At 46.3% G+C, this 27,133-nt stretch overlaps 3 protein-coding genes across 8 annotated transcripts in view; 2 read left to right on the top strand and 1 right to left on the bottom strand.

The window, feature by feature from the left end:
• Positions 1 to 1,438, top strand: part of PPP1R14D (protein phosphatase 1 regulatory inhibitor subunit 14D) — a 24,676-nt gene extending 23,238 nt beyond the window's left edge. For all 5 annotated transcript variants that reach the window (XM_059372546.1, XM_059372545.1, XM_059372544.1 and 2 more), the window contains 3 exons: positions 610 to 693; positions 865 to 897; positions 1,097 to 1,438. In XM_059372546.1, coding sequence (XP_059228529.1) covers positions 610 to 693; positions 865 to 897; positions 1,097 to 1,162 — 183 coding nt within the window. In that variant the 3' untranslated portion in view covers positions 1,163 to 1,438. The remainder of the gene's footprint in view (positions 1 to 609; positions 694 to 864; positions 898 to 1,096) is intronic.
• A 1,084-nt stretch (positions 1,439 to 2,522) lies between these two features.
• ZFYVE19 (zinc finger FYVE-type containing 19) lies at positions 2,523 to 8,955 on the bottom strand (the record flags this gene model as incomplete). Its single annotated transcript, XM_059372116.1, has 11 exons — positions 2,523 to 2,959; positions 3,040 to 3,167; positions 3,287 to 3,385; positions 3,708 to 3,787; positions 4,238 to 4,447; positions 6,042 to 6,150; positions 6,488 to 6,633; positions 6,732 to 6,850; positions 7,258 to 7,311; positions 7,479 to 7,600; positions 8,872 to 8,955. Coding segments are annotated over 11 exons (1,230 nt in total), but the record flags the coding sequence as incomplete, so codon positions are not given.
• Positions 8,956 to 9,225: 270 nt separating this feature from the next.
• Positions 9,226 to 27,133, top strand: part of DNAJC17 (DnaJ heat shock protein family (Hsp40) member C17) — a 37,501-nt gene continuing 19,593 nt past the window's right edge. The window contains exon 1 of one of the 2 annotated variants that reach the window (XM_059372541.1): positions 9,226 to 9,350. In XM_059372541.1, coding sequence (XP_059228524.1) covers positions 9,273 to 9,350 — 78 coding nt within the window. In that variant the 5' untranslated portion in view covers positions 9,226 to 9,272. The remainder of the gene's footprint in view (positions 9,351 to 27,133) is intronic. The other variant, XM_059372540.1, reaches the window with a different exon arrangement.

Below are 27,133 nucleotides of genomic sequence, written 5' to 3'. Positions count from 1 at the left end.
TTTTAAAGATTTTATTTATTTATTTGACAGAGATCACAAGTAGGCAGAGATCACAAGTAGGCAGAGAGGCAGGCAGAGAGAGAGGAGGAAGCAGGCTCCCTGCTGAGCAGAGAGCCGGATGTGGGACTCGATCCCAGGACCCTGAGATCATGACCTGAGCCGAAGGCAGCGGCTTAACCCACTGAGCCACCCAGGCGCCCCTCAACAGGCATTTTTAAAATATTTTATTTATTTGAGAGAGAGAGAGAGAAAAAATGCACAGAGGGAGAGTGATAGCCAGAAGCAGACTCCCTGTCGAGCAGAGCCCAATGTGGGACTCGATCCCAGGACCCTGAGATCATGACCTGAGCTAAAGGCGGATGCTTAACTTACTGAGCCACCCAGGTGCCCAAAAGGCACTCTTTTTAAAGAACCCTAGCTCTGTTTCAGATGGAAGATAGTAGGACCTCAGTAAGTGCTGAATGGAAGAATGAATGGGTGGTTTGAGAAAGGTGAGGAAATGGATTGAAAGTGGGAAGCAGGATAGGAGATGGAGGAACCCCTGACAGTGACTTTCACTCCAGCACCAGCTGGCCAGGCCCCTCTGAACTCCGTGTGATTCCCAAACAGGATCAACCCACTCCTTCTGAGCCTGAGATTGACCTGGAGGCTCTCTTGGAACTATCCACAGAGGAACAGAAGACTCACTTGGAGGTAGAAAGTGGGGCTGTGCTTAGAGTGGGAGGAACCCAGGAAGCCAGGTTTTGCATTCTTGAGTGGCGTGGGGAGAACCAGTTCAGAGGGGAGGATTCCTGGGAGGGCTGAGTGGAGGCCTGTGGGAAAGTGCTATGATTGGGGACCCACTCTTTGCTCTCTTCCACCCAGGCTATTCTCCGAAACTGCCCCCGCCCCACAGAGGTAAGGGATGTTCTGCAGGTCTCGGGTAAGAGGGACCCAGAGGGGAGGCAGCTAATGAAGAGGACTGTTTGAGAGCCCTATGTCCTTTTCCTCTTCCCCAGCTCTGGAGACCCCCTCTGGGGTCAGGGGAGATTATGGAGGGCAGTGTGTTGGGTGGGTGTGACCCCATGCTTTGATCTTAACCCTGTTTCTCTCTCAGCCTTTTATCTCTGAGCTGCTCAGTGAACTCAAGAAACTCCGGAGACTCAGTCGGCCTCAGAAATAAGCCTTGTGAGACTACCTTCAGCAGCCTCAGCATGCCAGGCTGTCCCTGAACCTTTGAATCCTGGGCTGATAGGACACAGGTGATAGCTCCATGGAACACAGACAAGGAACGTGGAAGATGAGGAGAGACATTTGGATATTCCTAGTGTATTTGCAGTCATAGCTGGGCTTTCTGGAAGCCGTTCATGGCTGTTGCCTGGTACTCTCCTTGGCAGCCAAGTGGATAAAACCTTTGGGAGTCTCAGCTGAATGAAGTGTGCAGCATATCTTTCCTGAGGGGCGGGGAGGGGAGGGTAAAGTGACATACCAGGGGGCCAGCATCCTGAGCCACCAGGCTCTATCCACACCTCCTCCGTCCATCTACCCAAGTTGGCCTTGAGCATTCAGAGAAGATCACAGTTCTGCTTTAGAGCCCGTGATCTAGCAAGGCCTGGAGGCCAAAGAGGGCACAAGACTAGGACACACACACATCCTGCATCACTGACAACAGGAGCCCAAGTGGCAAAGACTAGTTCTGAATCCCAGAGGAGAGGTAACAGGTAAAACCTAGTGGGGGGCCTGGGGACATCAGGGAAGGCTTAACCTTCCTGTCCCCCTAAATGAGTCAGGAGGCATCAGGTTGAGGACTATCTTGAGCGGGCTCCAGCCAGCAGCAGAAAGAGAAAAAGCAGGAATTAAGCAGACAGGTATAAAGAGTTACAGGCTGAGAGGCCAGGAGTCAGCTCAAGAGCATGTTGCTGGAAAGCTACTGGGTCTGAATGGCTGGAAGGTTGGGACAGGAGCCCGGGGAGGTGGCATCATTTGGAAGTAAGGCAGAAAGCAAGGTAGGCTTTCAATGTCTGTGCCTGCACCACCTAAGTACGAGGGAGGCTGAGGAAACCAAGATGGTGGAGCCTGGGGGCTACTCTGGGGTGCCCAGAGCAAGATGCACAGTTCAGATCAGTTGAACGAGTATCCATTGCCTACTTCATATGCGGCCTCCAGGGTGGATGGGACTGTTCCTGCCTAGAGAAGCCTGCAGGGTCGTCCTACCTTTTTCCGTACTCCACAGGACTGCACTTTTTTTTTTTTTAAGATTTTATTTATTTATTTGACAGAGAGAGAAATCACAAGTAGGCAGAACAGTAGGCAGAGAGAGAGGGGGAAGCAGGCTCCCCGCTGAGCAGAGAGCCTGATGCGGGGCTCGATCCCAGGACCCTGAGATCATCAGATCATCACCTGAGCCATAGGTAGAGGCTTAACCCGCTGAGCCACCCAAACGCCCCCAGGACTGCACTTTGAGTGGAAATCCTGCTCTTGCCACCTCTCCAGGGGCTGAGGCTCAGAACTCACAGGGTTCTGGAGAGAAGAGGTGCTGGGCCTAAGACATCAACATTTTTTATTAGATCCGCTAAGTGCCAGGGGAGGGTCCTGGGCCCTTGAGCAAGTTTCAAGGTTCATCGCCTTTAGATTCAGTCTCGTCTTTTCCCTACCATGCCTCACTCCCAGTCCAGGCCCGGCTGGTGGTGGGCTCCTGACTTCTGCCTTCCTTCTGGCTTCCCCCAGTTACCATCTTGAATGGAAAATGCTTCCTTCTTCCGGGGACATTGAGGCTCAGGAAGGGGCATATCCAGGAGCAGGCTAGCCTGACTCACTCTCCCATGGGGCGCCCCGAGGCTGGGCCCAGGGGTGGGCACACCAGCCTGCACCACTGCCGGTGGGCTTGCCTGCCTGGTTTCCTCAGTGCTCTCGGCCTGTGCGAAGTGGGCAGTAGGGAGATGTCTGGTGCTCTTTAATTTCAAAGGCATCATGGCCTTCCCTGCGGAGCAGAGACAGGTTAGGGATCACGGGTGGTCCTCGACATCTCCCAGTGCAACAGAACATTCCAGCCATACTCACCGGAAGCAGCGGGCACAGTAGAGGTCCCCATCACAGCCAGCACAGCGCAAGGTGGCGTCCTCATTGCAGATGCAGCACCAGGGGAGCTCCTCATCCTCAGCCTCCGGCTGGGCGGCCATGGCCTGGGCCTGCCAGGACCGAAGAGGGATGGGGGAAAGAAGGAAGGTGTGTGGGGGTCTGCTGCAGAAGCGGCTGGCCAGTCAGGGAGGGAGGCTGTGGTGGCGGCCGGGGTGGGTGCTTTTCTCACCTCAGGCTCTACCCTGCAGGACTGGGCCTGGGCTCGAAGAGTGGGCTCCACAGGGATGTTAAAGCCACTTGCCTCATCCAGGGCAGCTTCTTCGGTGAGCTGTGGGCAAAACGAATAGGTACAACTCCCTCTTTCAGGACTAGACCCTGACTCTCTTCCACAAGAGGATTTCTGTGCTCTGTGGCCTTAGCTTCTCAACCCATCTCCCTTTATCTTTTGCCAGTGGCGGTTGATACCCTATATCCAGAGGCCAGTAGGCAGGTCTGGGTCACAGAGACAGAGGGGGCCCCAGGGGAAACCGGAGCTGCAGACTGGCCATTCAGCAGAGAGCAGAGGCAGGGTGAATGGGGCCAGGTGGGGTGCTGGTGCAGTGAGACAGGAACAGGACAAGGGCTGGTCAGGTGGATCAGGCAGGGCCCACCTGCTGCAGGACTCTCTGGATGGCCTTCTCCTCGTCCTCCTCATCGTCACTGTCTGGGAGGCGATAGTCCTGGAGGGTCACTTGAAGAAGGAATGACAGGAGCAGGAGAGGACGAGTAACATGGAGAGAGTTCGCCTGAGCAGCTGTACTTTTGCCCCCCAGGAGCTGGTTTCCTTTCCAGTGGCACTTGTTCCAGAGCTAGGCAGCCTCTGTTGCCACTGATCACATCCTGCCCTTCCATGCCCCACCCTCCAGGGCTGGCAGACAGGAACAGAAGACTTTGCATCTGAAGGCACTGGGGGTCCCGGGCCCCTGATGGCTCCTATGTACTCCTTTTCTACTCTTTCTCCCCAGTACGTTCCTTGAGGCTCTGGGCAGAGCTCAGTAGACCCCTGGGCACAGGAATTCCCAGCATCTGACCCAGCATGGCCAGTAGTCACCATTTTGTAGAGGGTGGCGTGGGGGTGTGTGTGTCGGGGGGGGGGGGCTGCTTGATGGACATGAATGAGCTGCTGCTTCCCAGCCTCTACCTTTATCAGGGTCCTTGCCCCGCAACACAGCCAGGCGCTTGGCGAGGGCCAGGATCCTCTCCTGCCTCGTGTTCTCTTCCCGCAGCTCGACTGCTGCCTCGGCCAGCAGCCTGCTCTTCTCCTCTTCCAGGGACCAGGTGGTCTGCCCCTTGGAATTAGCGCTCTGGCCCCCTGGGCCAGGTTGGTTGAGGTCATTCTGGACAGAGGCAGCTGGGAGGAGAGAAGCAGTCAGGGAGGCAGAGTCATTCCAAGATCTCTCATCAGAAGCCAATGAGCCTGTTTCTCAACTTCTTTTTTAAAAACCATAGATTACCAGCTTTTTGCTCAGTATTAGCTCCTGTGGTTTATATCACCAATAAAATCAATCTTTCCTCCATTTTTCCAAATGTAAAATACTAGTAATCCTCGAAATGTTTTTTTCCCAACTATATCCATCCCCACTCCTGGTATTTTTACATGTTGGCCAAAAAGATGAGGATATGGAAATGCTAAGCTACTCAGCCAGTTTCCTGCCTTACAGGCTGGCATGAGTATTTCCAGAGGGCAGCAGAGAGGACATGAGAGAGGATGCGCTTTTCTGTGGTAGGAGGCAGGAAGAATTCTAACCGAATGGGTGTGGCCCTGACCCTGTCCCCTTGAGCTTAGCGTTTCAGAGGAAGAGGTTCAAAATCAGACAGCTTTGAGCTCAACTCCCAGCACTGCCACATAATACCTGTGACCTCGGTCAAGTTCCTTAAGCTCACCAGGCCTTCGTTTTGTTTATAAAATATGGATAATAAGAGTATGTATAAGATTATGGAGGCTATTCAATGAGATTATGTCTCTAAAGCAGAGCTTCTCAATCTTGGTTCACTGCTCTTTTGGACAGGACAATTCTGATGTGGGGACTGTCCCAGGCACTTTGTAGATGTTGGACAGTATCCCTAGCCTTTGCTTGCTAGGTGCCAGTGGCACCCTCTAAGCTGTGACCAGAGGGTCTTCAGATAATCATCCCTGGGAAATCATCCCTGGTTAAGAACTCCTGCTCTGAAGCATTTGGAATTTTTTCCAATAGGATTTTTTATAATAACAGAAATGTTCTATATCATTGTATTTGTGCTGCCCAAGATTGTCATTCAATAGCATCTGAAATGCGGCTGGTACCATGGAGGAACTGAGTTTTAAATTTCATTTAATTATTATTAGGTTTTTGTTTTGTTTTGTTTTGTTTTTGTTTTTTTAAAAGTATGCTTCATGTGCAGTGTGGAGCCTGATGCAGGGTTCAAACTCACAACCCTGAAATCAAGATCTAAACTGAGATCAAGAGTCAGATGCTTACCTGACTGAGCCACCCAGTTGCCCCAAATTTCACTGAATTTTAATTAAATTTAAGTAGACTATTTGTCATCCATATCATCATCATCATCTTCATTGCAGAGAACATTTGCTGACCACCTACTATGAACCAGGCGGGGTGTTAAGTGCTTATTAGATTAGCTCACTTAATTCTTGTGATTTCCCCATGAGGTGGGTTTTACTACATATCCTTCCATTTTATAGACAAGGCTAGTGAGACTTAGGTCATATAACTTTCCCAGGGTCACAGAGCTAGTTTAAGTGGTAGAATAAGAAATCACTCTCTGATTCGAAAGCCCACACACTCATCTGCGAGGCTTACTCTGGCTCCTATTCGAGTAAATAATAATTTACAATGTTGATTGTTCTCTGATTTATATGTGTGTCCCAGAGGGTGGGCAGCAGAGCCCATCCTACTTGGGGAAAGAGTGGGGGGCAGGTCCCTGGGGGACCCAGGTGGAGAAGTTACCTGGGCCTCCTCGTTGACAGCTCTCATCAATAGCCACTTGTGCTGCCAGCTCTGTCAGCAGATCCTGTGCCTGCTGGGCTTGGGTCCTGGTGTCTGGTGGCTGATGTGCCTGCTCAGAGGAAGGAACTTCAGTGGGGAGAAGGGCAAGGGGAAAAGCAACGCCGTAAGGCACAGAACAGTCTAGGTTGGGGTGGATGCTGACGTTTCCAAAGCTCAGGAAAAGGGGACTAATCCAGGGCCCACGTAATTGAATAGATTTGGCCATTTTTTCCTGTCTCATCCCATCATGCTGCTTGTCCCTGGTTCTTTGGCCTCGAAGCAGGCCTGAGGATCATGAGGTTGGGGTGGGTAGGTTTTGCCAACTTCTACAAAGTACATAAGCATACATGTATCTGTGCTTCTGCAAGGTCCTTATCCTAGGACCCCTGTACCCCCCAAGAACTCACAAGCTGGGGGGTCTGAGAAGGTGGAACTCTGCCCTGCAGTGCAGCAAGCCGTGCCTCCATTTCTTGGGTGGAAGGGATGGAACCCCGGGGTTCATCCCTCAGCGCAGCTAGCCTGGCTTCTATCTCCGCCTGCGAGGCCACTGACTCTGAAAGTGGTAGGGAGAAGCCCTGTAAGATCTCAAGGAATCCTAGTCCCAGGAGGTCTGGATGGTTCTTTTAGGTCACCCGGTCTGCCCCCACTCACTGGGCTTGTTCTGTTGGCGGAGCCGTGCTAGGCGCTCAGCGATAACTTGGTCTTGATGGATCTGTCCCTGGCTCTGGGGAGTGCTGGGCTTCTGCTTGGCTTCCAAGGCAGCCACACGCCTGGTAGTGTATGAGATATGAGAATTGAAGATTGAAGAATGAGATTGAAGAATGCAGAAGGGAGGGGTGAAGGCACCCACTCACCATTTCCCATTCAAATCACTTCTAGGCATCCAGGGAGGACTCCAGTGGATAATATTCTGTGGGCCTCATTCATGTCACCCTGCAGCCCAATCCAGCTGACCAATCGGAGGGTCTGACTGAGAGGACAAGGTTTACCAAGAAATGTTTTTGGGGCGAGGGCTGAGAAGCTACTGTCTGATGCACCAAAAGGGCATCAGGAGGCTGAAATATGACATTCTCTTGACCCTGTGCTCATTTGATCTAGAGGGTGGGAGGAGAGTCCTGCCCTATGGCTCCTTTGTCTTTTTCCCATCCCTATTTGTCTCTGTCCGTTCAGCACTTACTTCTTGTAGTTCTGAGGTGGTGACCACTTGGAAGCATTGGCAGGAGATGACCCTCTATAGGGAAGAAATCTGGTATCAGAAGTCCTGCCATCAGCCAGTCAATGCCTCCTACCCCAAATACTTCCTGAGCTGATCTCTAGCCACAGAGCACAAAGCTGTGTGGGCTGGCCAGCCAAATGGTACCATGCTTGACTAAACCCTTGCCCATGTCAACTTCTCACCTGGTCAAGACCTCGTGGCACTGCTTGCAGACTTTCTGTTGGGTATTCCCAGTCCGAGGCACCACTGCACTGAAGCTAAGGCAGCCAGAACAGAAGGCCCGGCCACAGTTCTTACAGCCATACTACAAGAAACATGAAGTAGGAGGTTCCATCTCTCACCCTCCCCTGCAGGCTCCTCCCTGTGACTCTGCAAGCACACAGAGAGGGAAGGCACTGAAGTTGTGACAACTGCTGGGAGGAGGATGAGCAGTGGGGCCCCTAAGGCCTGGGGAGAGAGAGGAGTGGATTTATTCAATAAAATAAAGCTTTATGCAAAATGCTTTCATCTCTTGTCTTCAATTCCCTGATGCTGGGGTGTAGAAAACAAACAGGAAAAACTACATGCTGCAAGTCACTAACTCTTCAACAAAGGAGTATCAGAGAGTATAGAGTCCCTGCCTTTTCTGCCTCAGCAGAGATGAAGGGTGGCTTGGCTTCAGTATGGGATAACAATAGCCTCTATTTCTTAAGCACTTACTGTGTGCCAGGCACTAAGTTCAGTACTTAATATTCATCATCTGATATAATCCATATAATTTATACACACTACTTTACTTAATCCTGATGACCACCATTATTATTCCTATCTTAGATGGGGTCAGAGGGGTTACATGACTTGTCCAAACCAAGGTCATTCCATGAATGAGACAGCAGAGCTCAAATCTGAACCCTGACCACCCTGATTCCAAAACCCAGATTTCTAAGTGCTACACAGATCTGCATTCCTACTGCTATTCATTCATCCAATCTGGTTTCTATCTCCTGGTCACAAGTGAGCAGAGGAAGCCTATAGTTTACCTGGAGAACTTAGGGGCCGGTGCAGAGAACGAGACTTTGCCATGGTGCTCTGGGAGCAGAAGGGCAGTAATTTAACTCAAGAAACCTGGGAAGGGCAGGCTGCATGACGGTGAAGGTTTCAGAGCAAAGGGAGTAACGGGCATAGTGTGATGGGTGGTCACAGGATAGTAACTAAGACTGGGCTGCGGAGGAGCAGGATGGAGGGAAGGAAACAGCTGCATATTACACTCGGTGGACAGAAAAGCCTACCTTTCTAGAAAGGACTGGAGCTTGCTCTACAGTTTATAGGGCACTTTCACCTCCAGCACCTCTCTGGACCTTCATGTCAACCCCGAAAGCGAGGGAGCGTTAAGCCCATTTTATAGAAATGGAAACTGAGGTTCAGTGACTTCATCAAAACCACACAGCTGGAAAAGGGCCATAAAACCAAGTCTACGGACTTCAAGTCCTGTGCTTTCCCTCCACTCCACATCCTCCCTGGCCCTCTAGCCCGCGGGGAGAAGACTCGCCTCCTTCTTGAAGAGGGTAAACTTGACAGCGCATCCGTAGCACCTACTCTCCATTCCAGTGGCCGGCGAGGCACCACAGGTTCCACAGAGCTCAGAGATCGCTCCCGCGAGGTCCCGGGACCCTCCGAGTTTCACTAAGCTCCGCCCCCGTCCCACGCCCCCTCGCGCGGGCTTGCTGCGGCCTCGCGCGGGCTTGCTGCGGCCTCCCGCAGCAAAATCGCGTTCGGCCACTCTAGCCAGAGAGTGGCCGCGGCAGGCGCGGTGGCCGCTGGGAAGCGTAGTTCATTCGCGGCTGCTCCCTTCCTTCAGAGACAGTCAAGCCTGAGCCAGAACACATTTCCCAGGGGGCTACGCGCCACTCGGCCCGTTTCGGCGACGGTCCAGGAGAATCCCTACGCACGCTTAGGCTCTTGGGAGTTGTAGTACGAATCCCCTCAGGATTGGAACCATGGCGGTGGCCAAGGAGCTCTTACAGATGGACCTGTATGCGCTGCTAGGTATCGAGGAGAAAGCGGCGGACAAAGAGGTGAGAACCGTGGCGAGGAGGGCCAAATCCGACCGGCCTGGTGGCCCTTTCTCTCCTGGCGCCTCGCCAGCGCTGGCAGCCGCTTTACAGGTTCCCGCGGGCCCTAAGCGGGGAATGAGGGACGGCCCGACAGCCTCAGAAGGTGGTTTCCCAGACGTTTCCTGGATGGTTTGAGAGCCTTATGAGGAGTTGGGGTACCCAGAAGGGAGGCTTCTAGCGCTGGGTACGGTGCTCTCCCTCTGGCTTTTGCCTAGAAGAGGTAGCTGGGTGAGCCTGAGAGGGAACCCCAGTCCCCTCCCTGCGCCTGCGCAGTGTCAGCCTATGAGTCGGCTTTTGCCTTTTCTCCCTTGAGCTACTTCTTACGGTCACCCCTTGAAGGCTGACTTAACTCCGCTTAAGTCAGGGCGGAAAAAAGCCCTGTCTCAAGGCTCCTGCCCTCCCTTGCCATCCCTTTCTTGGCAGTGTGACCTGTGATTCTGCCATCTGTTTTCCAGCACAGCCCATTGTTGCCTTCTGAAAATGTGCTAGTGAGCTCAAAGCCGGAGGACCAGAAGCGAAGGGGCCTGAAATTCCATGGGAAGGTGTTGATAAAAGTGCCAGGGAGTGGGATTCTAACTGATCAAGCTGTAATTAGGATTTATGTTATCATCCCCTGGATAACGGTGGAGGTTGTAGCTGTGTAGGAAAGAGAAGCGAATAATTCATCAGATGAAAGTTAATGCCTTCGAATGTCCCTGTACTTCATGAGCTGTGTGAGCTTATGAGAAGAGGAAGCTCTGGGCAAGATCAGTAGGGTCCTGGGGGAAGAGATGCTGTCAGCCTGCACATCACTGTTTCCTGTAGCTGCAGCTGAAATCAGAAGTTGGCCATTGATGTGTACAAAGCACCAAAAGCATCTGCTAGACCTGTCTCATAACTCTTAAAATTTAATATTAATAATGCCTAACACCTATATAGTGCTTCCTATGTGCTGGGCACTATTCTGAATGCTCTACATTTGTAAACTTTTTTTTTTTTTTTTTAGATTTTATTTATTTATTTGACAGAGAGAAATCACAAGTAGTCGGAGAGGCAGGCAGAGAGAGAGAGAGAGGGAAGCAGGCTCCCCGCTGAGCAGAGAGCCCAGGACCCTGAGATCATGACCTGAGCCGAAGGCAGCAGCTTAACCCACTGAGCCACCCAGGCGCCCATTTGTAAACTTTTTAATATGTACTTCATTAATAGTGAGAAATTATTTTGGACATTTTGCATCAAATCCTGCCTGTGTGTTGGAACCCTGAAATTGAGAAGGAGGAATCGAGGAAGGAGGTTGGGAGCTGTTGATGTGTCTATCACTCAGAGGTGGGGGTGGGTAGATGAGCTGCTACTAAGGGAGTTGGGTGAGGCCATTGTCTAGACAAGAGACCAAGGTCTAAGCAGGCCAGTATCCAGTTTTCACTCAGGTGAGATAAGGATATGTGAGAAGGCAGTTTATAAAGGGTAAAAGGTGGTGTTCCTACTTGTCAGTAGGCGAGGCACAACTGTAAAATAATGGAGAACATAGTAAATTCCTTAAGAGGATATATAAATGGCCAGTAAGTACTTGAAAAGATGTTCAGTACCGCTAATCATTAGGTAAATACAAGGCAAAACCACAATAAGATACCACTTTATACCCATTGCAATGGCTATTATTGAAAAAAAAAAACAACCAACCAAACACAGAAAGTTACAGGTGTGGACAAAGATGTGGAGAAATTGGAAAGCTTGTGCACTGTTAGTGGTGGATGCATCTGCTGTGGAAAACAGTGTGTTGAGTCCTCAAAAAAATTAAACACAGAATTATCATACGATTCAGCAGTTTTGCGTCTGTGTATATGTCCAAAAGAATTGAAAGAGACTTAAATAGATATTTGTACACCCATGTTCATAGTGGCATTATTCATAATAGCTAAAAGGTGGAAGCAACCCAACTGTCCACCATTTCTTATGTGAGTTTCCTTTTATATGAGGTTCTTTGAGTAGTCAGATTCCTGAGATAGAAAGTAGAATGGTGGTTGCCACGGGCTGGAAGGTGGAGGTGGAATGAGGAATTAATGTTTAACTGCTACAGAGTTTTGGTTTTACAGGATGTAAAAAGTTCTGGAGACTAATTGCAGTGTTGGTTACATGCTAATGTGAATGTGCTTAATGCCACAGAACTGTACACTTAAAAGTGTTTAAAATGGTGGAGGGCCTGGGTGACTCAGTTGGTTAAGCATGTGACTCTTGATTTCCACTCAGGTTATGATCTCAGGGTTGTGAGATGGAGCCCCACATCGGGGCTTTGTGCTGGTCATGGAACTTGCTTAAGATTCTCTCTCCCCCTCTCCCTCCAACCTCTCACCCTTCTGCTCTTGAGTCCTCTCTCACTACAAAAAAAAAGAAAGAAAATTTAAAAATGGCTAAAACGGTAACTTTTATGTTACATATATTTTTATTTTTAGATTTTTTTTTTTTAGATTTTATTTATTTATTTGACAGACAGAGATCACAAGTAGGCAGAGAAGCAGGCAGAGAGAGAGAGGAAGGGAAGCAGGCTCCCTGCTGAGCAGAGAGCCTGATGTGGGGCTCGTTCCCAGGACCTTGGGATCATGACCTGAGCTGAAGGCAGAGGCTTTAACTCACTGAGCCACCCAGGCGCCCCGTATTTTATTTTTTAATTAAATTTTTTGTTTTTTATTAAAAAATTAAAATATTTTATTTTTAAATTAAAAATTAAAATATTTTATTTTTTAAATTAAAACATTTATATATATGATATATGTGTGTGTGTGTACACACACACACATTTTTTTTTTAGAGAGAGAGAGAAGGAGAGGATGAGTTGTGGGGGGAGGGGCAGAGAGAAGGAGAGAGAGAATCCCAAGCATGCTCCATGCTTGCCTGACACAGGGCTCAGTGTCATGACCCTGAGATCATGACCTGAGCCAAAGTCAAGAGTCAGAGGCTCAATTGACTGAGCCACCCAGGCACCCCTGTTATATATAATTTATGATGAAAACAACCAACTAATCAAACCAAACCAAAACCAGCACAAAGAAGATTGTTTGACAAAGACCATATTTGGCCTCCTAAAATTTTTGGCCTTTTATGGAAAAAGTTTGCCTACCCCTGTTAGAGTTAGGGGCAAGGTCAGCTCCACCTTTCTGCACATGAAACTTCTCCCTCTGCCATCGTCCTGGTGTAACAAACCTAGGAGGCCCAGAAGTGGGCTAAACACCACCATTGGTGGAAATTTAGAGGCTCAGCATTTCCTAGGTAGAGATTTTTGTTCCCATTCCAGCCTCAGAGGAAATATGCAGGTATTATCTCCTATATAGAAAAGCCTTGAATTAAAGACCAAGATTTGGTGTGGAAGTGCTCCTAGGGAGAGGATCATGCCCTGGGAATTCAGTTCCTTGCTAGAACCTGAAGCAGTGAACCCCTTATTCTTACCTGCGCATGGGCACGTGCCTATGTGTGTGCCTGTGTGCATGTGTGCTCCCCCTACCCACTCACACACTCACTCAGTCTCTGTTGGAGCAGGGCTCTGTCCTGGGAAAGGCCCCCATCTTCTCTGCCAAGATGAAGAGTACATCATGATTAATGATGAAACCTTTAGAAACCTTCAAGAGATTCTGAATTAATCTCCGGAATTACCTGGGTGACTGCAGTGGCCTTCTGGCCCTTTTTCCAGTTCTGTCTTGCCACCTTAAGCCTCTTCATACAGCAGCCAGAGTGAGCCTTTAAAAATGTGAATCAGGGGTGTCTGGGTGGCTCAGTCAGTTAGCGTCTGCCTTCCACTCAGGTCATGATCCTGGGGTCTTGGGATCGAGCCCCAGCAGGGAGCGTACTTCTCTCTTTCCCTCCTGCCTACACTGTACTTGGGCTCCTTCTCTGTCTCCCTTTCTCTCAAATAAATCTGAAAAAAAGAAAGAAAGAAAGAAAACCTGAAGGCCTTCCCTGGCCTGTAGGGCCCATGTTACCTTTCCTTCATGTTCCCTGTCATCCTTCCCTCGCTCACTAAGCTCTTGCCATCTCAGTCCTCCTGTGACTTTTTAAAAAATTGTGCTGAAATATGCATAACATAAAATTTACAATCTTAACCCTTTTTGAGTGCACAATTCCAGTGGCATTTAGTACATACCCATTATTTACAACAGTCACCACTGTCCATCTCCAGAACTTTTCCATCATCCCACACTGAAATTCCATAGCATTAAACATTAACTCCCTATTTCCTTCCCTACTATTCTACTTTTCTCTGTGAACTTGACTATTCTATGTACCTCATGTAAGTGAATGTACAAATATCATATCTTTGTTCTTTTGTGTCTGCCTTTTTTTGCTTGACAGTTTTCTCAAGTTTCAACCATGTTGTTGCATTTATCAGTATTTCCTTCCTTTTTATTTTTTTATCTAAATATGTATATATTTTAAAATTTTTACTTATTTATTTTTAAGATTTTATTTATATATTATTTGTCAGAGAGAGAGAGAGAGAGCACAAATAGGGGAACGGCAGGCAGAAGGAGAGAAGCAGGTTCTCTGCTGAGCAAGGAGCCTGATGTCGGACATCCCAAGATATTATTTTTTTAAGTAATCTCTACACCCAGCATGGGGCTGGAACTCAACAACCCTGAGATCAAGAGATGTATGTTCTACCGACTGGCCAGCTAGGCATCCCTAAAATCTTTTCCGAGGTTGTCTTTCAGGGAGGTAGTACCAACTTACACTCTCACCACTTGGGAGAATTGCCCGTCTCTCTGCTTGCAGCCCTTGCCCCACTCTTCTGTGCTATGTGCTCCATGCCCTGCCCAGAACATTGGACCTTTATCAAATCAAACTTTATTCAGTGTTCTCCCTGTTTCTTTTTTATTTCCTTTCTTATTCTCCACGTGTGTTTCAGAGGAGCGTGGAAACATTCCCCACAAACATCTGATTCCACACACTTTGATGAAGTGCCTACCATGTGTCAGCCTGAATCTGGTTCTAGGGATGCAGATGTGAAGAGAGCAGTCCCTGTAGCATTGCCCCATCTTGCCTGTTTCCACCTTCTCCATCCCTTGTTCCTATGGCACATCATTTTGGAACTCAGAGGTTAAAGTTGATGATTCTAGAAGTTGATGCTTTCTAATCAGATGATGATTCCTTAGAGAGTGTAACTTGATATAGAAAGTAACAATTTTTCTAACCAATCAAAACAAGGAAGGTCTAGAATTGTTGTTTGTTACATCTACCTTGTGTGGAAGGTGGATGGAAATTATAATACAGAGCATCAAGCAATGTTGAGAATTGTAAATGTGCTTTAATCACCACCTTTGTACTTACTGGCAGTGATAGTTAGGAAAGTGGACTTTGACTCCAAAGTCCTTATAAGTCATTGACTCCATGACTTACCTAGTTGTTACGTTGATCAAATATTTTACCTCTGGATTTTACCTCTGGGTGCCTTGGCTTCCCTGTCTCCAAAATGGGAATGATGGCAATCCCTCCCTGCCAGCGTTATTATGAGGCTTGATCCAGGTCAAGCATTTAACGTGCCACCTGGCCAGAGTGCATACTCACTGTATGTTAGCTCTTGCTGTTAGCATTGCCCTTCCGCCTTCCTTACACTGGAAGCACTAAAGTCAGATACACATTTACCACAACTCATGTCTAAGGGTGCCCTCCACCCCTCACCCCTTCTGCTTATTCCAGTCCTGACAGGCCAGTCTGGCTCAGTGATTCTTGCAGCAGTCCGGGTAGAAAGGACGTGGGGAATCAGGTAAAACAAAACTGAGGATCAGCAGTCCCCTGTTCAGTTCATAGCTACAGGAGAGGAGAATATACCACCAAGACAAGTTATCATGTGGGCATCCTGGGGTTTAAAGCTGAATAACACATCAGTTTGCTTTTTGCCAGCTCACTTAGCATAGTGAAAAATGGATGTTGAGGTAGAATGAAAGAGGTTCCATTAAAGTATTTAAGGAAAATGCTGTGGGAATCAAGAAGGTATGAGTCATACAATGGCAGGATCAGGGAAGACTTCCCTGAGGAGGTGTTTTTGTGCAAGACCTTGAGGAGAGAAAAGAATATATCGCAGCAGGGATCTTCACAGTGTTGACTCTCTTTGTTTTTTTTTTTTTTTTTTTTTAAGATTTTATTTATTTATTTAACAGACAGAAATCACAAGTAGGCAGAGAGGCAGGCAGAGAGAGAGAGGAGGAAGCAGGCTCCCAGTTGAGCAGAGAGCTCGATGCGGGACTCGATCCCAGGACCCTGAGATCATGACCTGAGCCAAAGGCAGCGGCTTAACCCACTGAGCCACCCAGGCGCCCGACTCTCTTTGTTTTATAGATGGGAGGATTCAGGTCCAGGGAGGTTATGGAACTTGCTTGACATCACCCAGAGAGTAAGCATCAGACCCAGACTGGTGCCCCAGTTTAATATTCTTCCCCCTTCCGTACAGCTGACACATGTCTTTGTTGTCTGTTATAGCCTTACCTTTCATTTGATGCCCTTTGAAGGGTATGTAACTCACTGTATCTTGGCAAGTTGTACTTGATGAAGCCAGGTGCTTGAAAATGCATTTTGATGAACTCTTTCAAGACTCAGATTTTAAGTCTGTTTACCAGGAAAACTACCAAGGACACTTAATAACGACATTTTCAGGAAAAGATGTTAAATTATAGCATGTAAGTTATTTTAAGGAAAAGGCTATTTTTCTTGTATGCTAGCTAATACCTTTATTTAAACTCCATATTTCTGTTATACTCTAGAAGGGGATACACCAACATTCTTTCTTCCAGAATTAAGTCTTTGAGACTTTGAGAGGAGTCTTTGAGAACAGAGGATAGAGAAGAGCTTCAGGGAACAGGAGCATGTAGGTATAGAAGTCAAAATGCCTGGCATGACAAGAAATGGGGCAGTTGCCTAGGGAGTGTTGAAGATATGGAGATATGGCAGGAGATCAATCTGAAAAATGTGGTATCCTTGGACCTCTAGGCGTCACAGTGGTTGGATTGATTCTGTGGGCATCTGGGAACCATTGCTGGATTTGAGGTGTTCCTGACTCAGTCTGCTGTCTTCAACAGGAGGCTTTCCCAAAGCTTCTTACTTCCAGACCAAGGCTTTGAGGCCTTGAGGTTGGGCACTGAGCCTGGTTTCTCTTGATGGCAGTCACTCGTTCACTAATGACTAGCACTGGGCCATCCCAGGAGTAGATCCCAAGTCTTCCCAGCATCTCTCTGATGGTTAACTGACTCCTGGGTTTTGTTGTCTGGCTGGAGCTCTGGATTTTTGAAGTTACTTGGCTGCCTGTTAAGTCAAAAGGAATGATTCATACGTGTTTATAAGCTGCGAGTTACTCATTAGCATTCAAGATAATACCTCACATTCATATGACACCAGAGTGCTTTCACATAAATTACCTCATTTGATGTGATCTTCAAGACAGGCCTGTGAGATAGGCAAGGACTATTAGGTCCAATTTATAGATGAGAAAACTAAGATTCAAAAGTTTAATTGATTTGCCCAGCATAAGGTAGCTAATAAATGCAGAGTGCTTGCCCAAACCCCAATTTACCACTTCTCTTTCAGAACTTTCTTCATGACCCACACGTCAGGAGTGGTTAGGGCAATAAGAGATGGGTCTATGAGCCTCAGAGAACCTCATGACTTCGTCTGTGACACAAGGAGGTTTGCCTCTGAGTAAAGCTGCCCAGCCCGGGTAAACTTGTCAGTAAATACTGGCAAGTATTAAGCTGATCTAGACAGCCTGAGGGAGTACTTTAAAATGTGTGTTCAAACTACCACAGTGCAGTTTTCATTTAAGCTAAGGCAGCATTCAAAATATGCTGCATCCAGGTATGGCTGGCTGGCTCAGTTCATAGAGCATGGGACTCTTGATCTTGGGGTCATAAGTTTGAGCCCCACTTTGGGTGCAGAGATTATTTAAAAGTAAATCTTAAACAAAAAGAGGTTTCTGGGTGGCCTAGTGGAGAGTCTGCTTCAAATTCTCTGTCTCTGCTCCTCCTGAGAGAAAGAGAAAGAGAGAGAGAGGGCAAGCTGGGAGAAGGGCAGAGGAAGGGGAGAGAATCTCAAGCAGGCTCTCTGCCAAGTGTGGAGCCTGACTTGGGCTTGATCCTGGGACTCTGAGATCATGATCTGAACCGCAACCAAGAGTCAGATGCTGAGCTTACCCAGGCACCCTGATAAATAAATCTTAAAAAACAGGGGCGCCTGGGTGGCTCAGTGGGTTAAGCCGCTGCCTTCTGCTCAGGTCATGATCTCAGGGTCCTGGGATCGAGTCCCGCATCGGGCTCTCTGCTCGGCAGGGAGCCTGCTTCCCTCGCTCTCTCTCTCTCTCTGCCTGCCTCTCCATCTACTTGTGATTTCTCTCTGTCAAATAAATAAATAAAATCTTTAAAAAAAAAATCTTAAAAAACAAAAACAAAAGTCTCCATCTCTATAGTTGCTTTCCCAGTTTTTGCTATTCCTGAGTACTGTTATCTAGTTATTATTATTTTCTTTAAATTGACTCACTTATTTCTAGTAAGATAAACTTGTTTTTATGCGGAAAAAAAGAAATGAATGAGATGTTGGAAATACCAAGGCCTAGAGAGAAGTTCTCACCCTGAAAAATGGCAGAGATGGGGCAGAGAGAACAGCTTTGGGGCTGGGGACCCAAGTCTCCAGGGGTTGAGGGTGACCGCAGGCAGTGGGGAAAAGTTTAGAGCAGCCAGATCCAAGATACCTGGCAGATGTGAGGGGGTAAGAGTCTACAGCATGAGGGAAGCAGGTGCGCAAAGATTTTGGAGTCTGAGCCTGACACAGGGATGCTTAGGGTAAGAATAGGAGGGAGTTGGTGGGGCTGTAGATGGGGCTCCAGGTGGGTGGCTGGTTTGGGGAAGTGGGCTGAGAAGAATGGCAAGGCAGGGGTTGAGGCCCAGGAGGGAGTGCTGGGAGGGCTAAAGAAACGGAGGAACCCATAGACAAGAGCCTGAGGGATGTAAGGAGCTGAAGAGTGACCACAGGGATGGTTCAAGAACCTAGATCCAAAGGTGGCATAAGGGCACCATTTTGGGAGAGAAGCAGATCAGGCCCTGTGCCCAGTCCCAGTTGTTCTAGGCTGTATAGGTCACTGAGTCTGGGTGATGGGCCATGGTTAGCAACCTGAGAAAGATATTGGCATGAGGTCTGAGTTCCCCCGGAATCATCTCAGTACCACTAGCTGGCTCACATTTGGGAGCATAGACCTGAGAGGGCTGGTGTTGGGGGCAGCTGGCACCCTGCTGGTAACGAGCCTTAGGAGCAGGGCAGTTTCTGTAGTGAGCAGGAACTTGGGGATTCCTCAGCAGTACTGTCGCAGGGTGGGCCACAGGCTGTCAGGAAGGAAAATGCCCAGTATGTCAGGCAGAGGAGACTTCTGCATAAGAGCCTGGGCTCTGTGGATTACTTCCTGCTTGTGACACAAGGCAGTCGCTTAACCTCTGGTGTTCCAGCTGGGGCAGGGATGAGGAGATGATGTCTGCCTCGCCAAGTCTTGGGGAGAAATTAAATCACTGCCTGGGCCATGATCACTGACTGTTCTCCTTCCTGCACCCAGACCTGATAATGGTCTTCTAGCTGATTGACCTGTATGGTTTGTTCTTTTAGTACCTGTTGTCATACAGAGTGGTTCTCTTATCTGTCTTCTGGATCTGAGTCTGGCCTCTGAGTCTGGCTTTTGAGAACTGGGCTTAATTACCTGTACCACTTACTTACCTGGTTCCAGGTTTTATTATAAGAAGGGACAGCAGCCTTTAAAAGAAAATAATGATCTCTTCTTTGTAGGGCACCTTTCTTTTAAGTTAATGATGACTATTTTACATTTATGGGACCCCTTAGTGCCTTGCTTTTTTTGAGTGAGTCAGGCTTTCATTACCCTCAAGAGGTGAAACTGGAGTCCGGTGGATTGTCAGAGGCCCTGCTGTGTCCCTGGCACAAAGCCCAGTGGAGATGGTGGGAGACCCACTTCCCAACCCACTCCCCTGCTCTGGGCTCAGGTTGCTACAAGTGGCAGAACCAGTTATGGAGCCTCTGGGAAAGGCTGGGTGGAGGGTAATTCATGATTCAATATTCCCCTCTGTGATGTGAGTTCTGGGGGATAACATTCAGTTCCCATTGTGGTTCTGACAGTCTACTCTAGTGATTTTTTCCCCTTTTTCAGACTTCGTTTCTCAAGAGTCGGGGTTCGCAGGTGGAAGGGAAAATTGTGAAATAGTAGTACGGTGTCCCACGGTCAGGACAGCACTCACTTCTACTCCTCCATGGCCCTGAAGTAACTGAGAGAGTTGAGTTCTCTTCGTGTATTGGTTGAGAGCAAATGGATGTTTGGCCCTTTCATTCAATAGGTATTTATTGTGTGCCTACTGAGTGCCAGGTCCTGTTCAGTGCACTGTTCTAGGCCCTGGGGATAAACAAAACTCCCTGGCCCATAAAGCACGTTCCCTTTTCTGTAAGGGAAACCCTCACCCTTTCCTATTCCTGTGGGCTCTCATTTGTGGATAAATATAACAATTGTAAAATGAAAAAAATTTTTTAAGATTTTATTAATTTATTTAAAAGAAAGCATGCATGAGCAGGGGGAGAGGCAGAGGGAGAGGGACAAGCAGATACCCTGCTGATCATGGAGTCCAACGCAGGGCTGGATCCCAGGACCCTGAGATCATGACCTGAGCCAAAATCAGACATTTAACCAACCCAGCCGCCCAGGCACCCCTGAAAAAATAAGTGCTTTTAATTAATTTTTTTAATTTAAAAAATTATAAAATTATTTTAAAAGGACCAAAACAGGGGCGCCTGGGTGGCTCAGTGGGTTAATCCTCTGCCTTTGGCGCAGGTCATGATCTCAGGGTCCTGGGATCAAGCCCCGCATCGGGCTCTCTGCTCAGCAGGAAGCCTGCTTCCTCCTCTCTCTCTCTGCCTACTTGTGATCTCTGTCTGTCAAATAAATAAATAGAAATCTTTGAAAAAAAAAAAAAAAAGGACCAAAACAGTTGGGGCACCTGCCTGGTTAATTCGGTATAGCATGCAACTCTCGATCTTAGGGTTGTGAGTTCGAGTTCCTCATGGGGTATAGAGATTACTTAAAAATTAAAAATCTTAAAAAAAAAGAAAAAAACAAAAGCACCAAAACAGTTTATCTGTTTTTCCAGACCAAACCAGAAAAGAAACAGTGGATTAGAAGAGGCACTTTGAGGGAAGTGCTGGCATTTTGCACCGACTAGTAGAGACTGACTAGGGAAGAGATGGGAAAACTATACAAAGAGTGGAGTGATCTTAATCATTGCCTCTTAGGGAAGCATAGGACAAGCCTGACTCTTTGCCTTCAGTGGTGCCTGAATGTGTTGCATTATTCAGTAGTTTATGTTCTGGATGATAATCTAGGGACATGGAAGTCAGACTAAACTCAAGTAGTGTCCTAGGATGGAGAAAGGGAGTGACGAGGCAATAGCTTCTTAGAAAGATGTCAGGAGAAAGACTACACTTGTGCAAATTGGAATTTAAAGTCCTCCTGGAGCTTCTGTTCATCTGAGATCTTTGTCTTTCTGGAATTGGGCCTTGAAGACAACCTGGTCTTCTGAAAAGCCATGGTCTGTGCAGGGGACGTTGGGTAGGAAGCCAGTCAACAGTCACCTGGCTCCTCCCCTCTGTGAAGTCTCAAGAAATGCAAATGAATGTTTCCAAGTGCTAGGGAGGCCAGGGACTTAGGGGCGACCCACAGGTAAAGAAAGAAAACCACAAGTGTTAAGTCAATCTCCAGTAGCCTTTGGCAATATCTTCTTCTTCTTTTTTTAAAAAAATATTTTATTTTATTTTCTTAGAGCGAGTGTGGGGCAGAAGAAGAGAGGGAGAGAGAAAATCCTAAGCAGGCTCCATGCCCAGCACTGTGCCCACCTGGGGGCTCCATCTCACCACCCTGAGATCATCACCTGAGCTGAAATCAAGAGTCAGAAACTTAACTGTCTGAGCCACCCAGGCGCCCCTAAAGATTTATTTTTAAGTACTCTCTATACCCAGCATGGGGCTCAAACCCACAACCCTGAAATGAATAGTCACTCTCTCCACAGGCTGAGCCAGCCAGGTGCCCCAGCCTTTGACAACATCCTGAGGTGGCTTCATCTCTGCCTGAGTGATCCGGGACTTGCAGACTCAGTTTCGTGGAGGTTGGGTGGGATTAGAGTCCTAGCTTTACCCCATACCATTGCAAATAGGGTCTCTCTGTTTCTTCTGAAAGCCCTTCTTCCTTCCCAACTTTATCATAGTTAAGGAACATATTTGCATCTTTCTGCCCTGAATCCAGCCTCCTGAGCTGCTAACAAGGCAGGATTATTTCATAAACAATATTGACACCGGAAGCTTTTTCAAAGTCCTGCTTCAGGATAGTTGTGTTTATATGATGAGAAATTCTTTAGGCAGCAGTCACTTTGGAACGCTGGGCAAAGCTGGGAATCCAGTTTGTAACACAAAACACCGAACTCCAGGCCAGCTGGTTCAAAGTCAAAACTGGCCTTCCAGGCTAAAACCCAGGAATGGGCCCTGCCCAGAGTAGGCTTAACAACTAAAAATAGTAATAACTAGTTAATCAGGACAGACACACTTGACCAGCATTCCTAGGCCAGCTGGGTTTTGGTTCATAGCTACTCTTAGAAGATCTCAGGCTACCTACTCTGCCCTCTACTCTTTGAATAAGACTATTTCAGAGCCTCCAGGGGCTAACCAAGGATTGTACTTTAGAACCACACCCCCAGCAGACTTGAAGCCAGCCCTCTCCATCTTGAGAATTCAAATTGGGCTGACCTAGCCCACCATGGACTCACATCCGTCCCTGGAATTGCTGTCAGCTTGGCATTATTATGGGCTGGTGTCACAGTTTACCTCCCTCCCAGAATTGGATAGGCAAGAGGTTTGGGACTTATATCGAGTGCTGAGTTTTTGGCAGGTACTTCATGTGGACTATTTTTTGTTTTGGGTTTTTTTTTAAATCCTCACAACTATCCTGTGTATAGGGATACTTTCCTCACACTGTTGATGAAGAAGCTAAGGCTGAGTGAGGTTCAGCAATTTGTCCAAAGTCATGCTAGTAGTATACAGAAGATTCAAAATTTAAGAATACATCTATTGGATTCCAGAACTTTCTCTCAGTGAACTATGCTGCTTTCTAGCTTAGAATAGTAGGAAGAAACAGAACATCCCTGCTCTTTTTTTAAAATTTTTTATTATTTTTATTTTTAAAGATTTTATTTATTTATTTGACAGACAGAGATCACAAGTAGGGAGAGAGGCAGGCAGAGAGAGACAGGAGAAAGCAGGCTCCCTGCTGAGCAGAGAGCCCGATGTGGGGCTCCATCCCAGACCCTGGGACCACGACCTGAGCCGAAGATTTTAACCCACTGAGCCATGCAGGCGCCCCCCCCCGCTCTTTTTTAATTGAGATGTAATTGACATATAATATTACATTAACATAATGTCTTGATACATGTGTACATTGTAAGATGTACAACACAAATCTAGTTAACAACCATCACCACACATAGTTACACATTTTTTTTTTTCTTACGTAAGAACTTTTAAGATCTCTTTAGCAAATTTCAGGTATACAATACAGTATTATTAAATACTGTCAGCACACTATACTTTATATCCCCCTGACTTATTTATTTTATAACTGGAAATTTGCACCTTTTGAGCCCCTTAACCCATTTCACCCACCTCCCACCTCTGGCAACCACGGATCTGTTCTCTGAATTTATGAGTTTGTGTTTTGTGTTTGTTTTTAGATCCACACTTAAGGGAGATCACACAGTATTTGTCTGTCTGACTCATTTCACTCAGCATGATGTCCTCAAAGTCCATCCATGTTGTCATATTGGCAAACTTCCCTTATTTATGGCTGAATAATAGTCCTGTGTGTGTGTGTGTGTGTACACACCACATCTTCTTTTTCTGTCCATCAGGTTGTTTCTATGTCTTGGTTATTGTAAGTAATGCTGCAGTGTTTTTATGTCCTTTGGAGAAATACCCAAAAGCAGGATTGCTATATCATATGGTAGTTGTATTTTCAATTTTTTGAGTAACTTCCATACTGTTTTCCACAGGGACTACACCAATTTGCATTCACACTGACAGAGCATGAGGGTTCCCTTTCTCCACATCCACGCCAACACTTGTTATTTTTAGTCTTTTTGAGAACAGCCATTCTAACAGGTGTGAGGTGATATCTTATTGTGATTTTGATTGGCATTTCCTTGATGATAAGTGATGTTGAGCAGCCCTTGGCCATCAGTATGTCTTTTTTGGGAAAATGTTATTTAGGTCCTCTGCCCATTTTTAAAATAGATTGTTTTTGTCTTTTTGCTATTGAATTGTATGAGTTCTTTTTATATCTTGAATATTAACCCCTTGTCAGATATATGATTTGCCAGTATTTTCTCCCATTTGATAGGTTGCCTTTTCATTTTGTGGATGGTTTCCTTTGCAGAAGCTTTTTAGTCTGATGTAGTCCCATTGTTTATTTTTGCTTCTAGTGCTTTTGCTTTTGGTGTCAAATCCAATCATTGCCAACACTGATGTCAAGGCACTTACCACCTATGTTTTCTTCTAGGAGTTTTATGGTTTCAAGTCTTACATTCAGGTCTTTAATCCATTTTGAGTTGATTTTTGTGTATGGTGTAAGGTAGGGATCCAGTTTCATTCTTCTGTATGTGGCTATCCAGTGTTACCATTTATTGAAGAGACTATCTTTTCCCAATTATATATTCTAGGCTCCTCTGTCATAAACTAATTGACCATGGGTTTTATTTGTGGGCTCTCTACTCTTCTGTTCCATTGATCTACATGTCTGTTTTTATGCTAATACCATACTGTCTTGATTACTATAACTTCGTAATATAGTTTGAAATCAGGAAGTGTGATTCTTCCACCATTGTTCTTCTTTTCCAAGATTACTTTGACTATTTGGGGTCTTTTGTGGTTCCTACAAATTTTAGGATTTAAAAAAAAAAATCTATTTCTATGAGAAATGTCATTGGAATTATGATAGGGATTGCACTGAATCTGCAGATTGCTTTGGGTGCTAAGGACATTTTAACAATATTAATTCTTCCAGTTCATAAACACAGAATATCTTTCCATTTATTTGTGTTATCTTCACTTTCTTTCATCAGTGTCTTATAGTTTTTAGCATATAATTCTTTCACCTCCTTGGTTAAATGTATTCCTGGGCATTTTATTTTTTTTGATGCAGTTGTAAGTGGAACTGGTTTTTTAATTGTTCTTTCTTTAAAAAAAAAAAAAAAAAGATTTTATTTATTTATTTGAGAGAGAGCGCACAGGCAGAGGGCAGAGGGAGAGGGACAAACAGACTTCTTGTTGAGCAGGAGCCCAGTGTGGGACTTGATCCCAGGACTCTAGGATAATGACCTGAGCGGAAGGCAGATGCATAATCGACTGAGTCACCCAGGCACCCCCTTAATTTCTCCTTCTGAGAGTTCACTTTTAGTGTATAGAAGTGCATACATTTTTGTATATTGATTTTGTGTCCTGCAACTTTACTGAGTTCATTTATTCCAACAGGTTTTTGGTGGATCTTTAGGGTTTCTTGTTTCTTTCTTGCTTCTTTTATTTTTTTTTTTTTAAGGTTTTTAAAATTTATTTGACAGAGATCACAAGTAGGCAGAGAGGCAGGCAGAGAGAGAGGAGGAAGCAGGCTCCCCATCAAGCAGAGAGCCTGATGTGGGGCTCGATCCCAGGATCCTGGGACCCGAGCCAAAGGCAGAGGCTTTAACCCACTGAGCACTCAGGCACCCCTCCTTTTTTTTTTTTTTTCCAAGATTTTATTTATTTGACGGAGAGAGAGACAGCCAGAGAGGGAAGCAAGCAGGGGGACTGGGAGAGGGAGAAGCAGGTTCCCCACAGAGCAGCCTGATTTGGAGCTTGATCCCAGGACCCCGGAATCATGACCTGAGGCAAAGGCAGATGCTTAACTGACTAAGCCACCCAGGAGCCCTGGGTTTCCTGTTTCTTAAAGTAGGTACTTATCACTATGATCCTCCTCCTCCTCCTTCTTCTTTTTCTTCTTCTTCTTCATCTGGGAGTTTTATTTTGCTTTTGTTTTTGAAAGGTAGTTTTGCAGGAGAGAAGATTTTTAGTTGACTTTTTGTGTTTTCTGTTCAGCACTTTGAATATATCATCCCACTGTTTCTGGACTCCTTTTTAATTTTTTTTACCTAATAAGACATCTGCTGTTAATCTTAATGGGTTTACCTTGTAAGTGATGATTTGCTGCTCTCAAGATTTTCTTTCTGATGTAGGCCCTCAGCATTTTTACTATGATGTGTCAGATATGGATCTCTTCCTATGTATAGTACTTGGAATTCTTTGATCTTCCTGGATGTATAGATTAACATTTTTAGAAATTTTTAGTCATGATTTCTTTGAGTATATTTTCTACTCCCTTTTTTGGCCTCATCTATGAGTCATATTATTACTTGTAGGTTGGTGTCTTTAAAGGTATCTCACATTTTTTGGACACTGTTCATTTTATGTCATTCTTTTTTCTCTCTGTTCTTAGCATTGCATAATCTCTGTTTTCTTATTTTTTTTTAATTATCTGCAATGATTTTTTTTGTTAACATATAATGTGTTATTTGTTTCAGAGGTACAGGTCTCAGTTTGTTTTCTGACATTAAGAGTCTCTTATGGTTTGTCTCTCTCTCTGGTTTCATCTTGTTTCATCCCCCGCTTCTCCTATGATCCTCTGTCTTGTTTCTCAAATTCCTCACATCAGTGAGATCATATGATAATTGTCTTTCTCTGATTGACTTATTTTGCTAAGCATAATATCCTCTAGTTCCATTCACATTGTTGTAAATGACAGGATTTTTTGATGGCTCCTTAATATTCCATTGTGTGTGTGTGTGTCTGTGTGTGTGTGTGTGTACACTACATTTTCTTTAGCCATTCATCTGTTGATGGACATCTAGATGTGAGCTTCCCTCTTATAACTGCTTTTTCTGTATCCCATTAGTTTCGGTATATTGTATTTCCATTGTCATTTGTCTGAAGGTATTTTTTTATTTCTATTTTTTTTAAAAGATTTTATTTATTTATTTGACAGAGAGAGAGAGATCACAAGTAGGCAGAGAGGCAGGCAGAGAGAGAGAGAGGGAAGCAGGCTCCCTGCTGAGCAGAGAGCCCGATGTGGGGCTCGATCCCAGGACCCTGAGATCATGACCTGAACGGAAGGCAGAGGCTTTAACTCCCTAAGCCACCCAGGCACCCCCCACCTTTTTAAAAGATTTTTATGTATTTATTTGTCTGAGAGAGAGAATACAAGCAGGAGTGGGAGATGGAGAAGCAGGCCCCACGCTGAGCAGGGAGCTGTATGTGGGGCTCAATCCAGTACCCTGGAATCATGACCTGAGCCAAAGGCAGACACTTAACAACTGAGCCACCCAGGCACTCTAAGGTTGATGCTTCCTTATTGTTTTTCTGTCTGGGTGATCTATCAATTGATGAAAGTGGGGTATTAAAGTCCCCTGCTGGGGCGCCTGGGTGGCTCAGTGGGTTAAGCCTGTGCCTTCAGCTCAGGTCATGATCCCAGGGTCCTGGGATCAAGCCCCGCATCGGGCTTTCTGCTCGGCGGGGGAGCCTGCTTCCCCCCGCCCCCCTCTCTGCCTGCCTCTCTGCCTACTTGTGCTCTCTCTCTCTCTCTCTCTCTGTCAAATAAATAAATAAAATCTTAAAAAAAAAAAGGC

The sequence above is a fragment of the Mustela nigripes genome, chromosome 13 (genome assembly GCF_022355385.1).
Source record: "Mustela nigripes isolate SB6536 chromosome 13, MUSNIG.SB6536, whole genome shotgun sequence".
In the NCBI taxonomy this organism is placed as follows: Eukaryota; Metazoa; Chordata; class Mammalia; order Carnivora; family Mustelidae; genus Mustela; species Mustela nigripes.
This window is presented reverse-complemented; position numbering and strand designations above follow the sequence as displayed.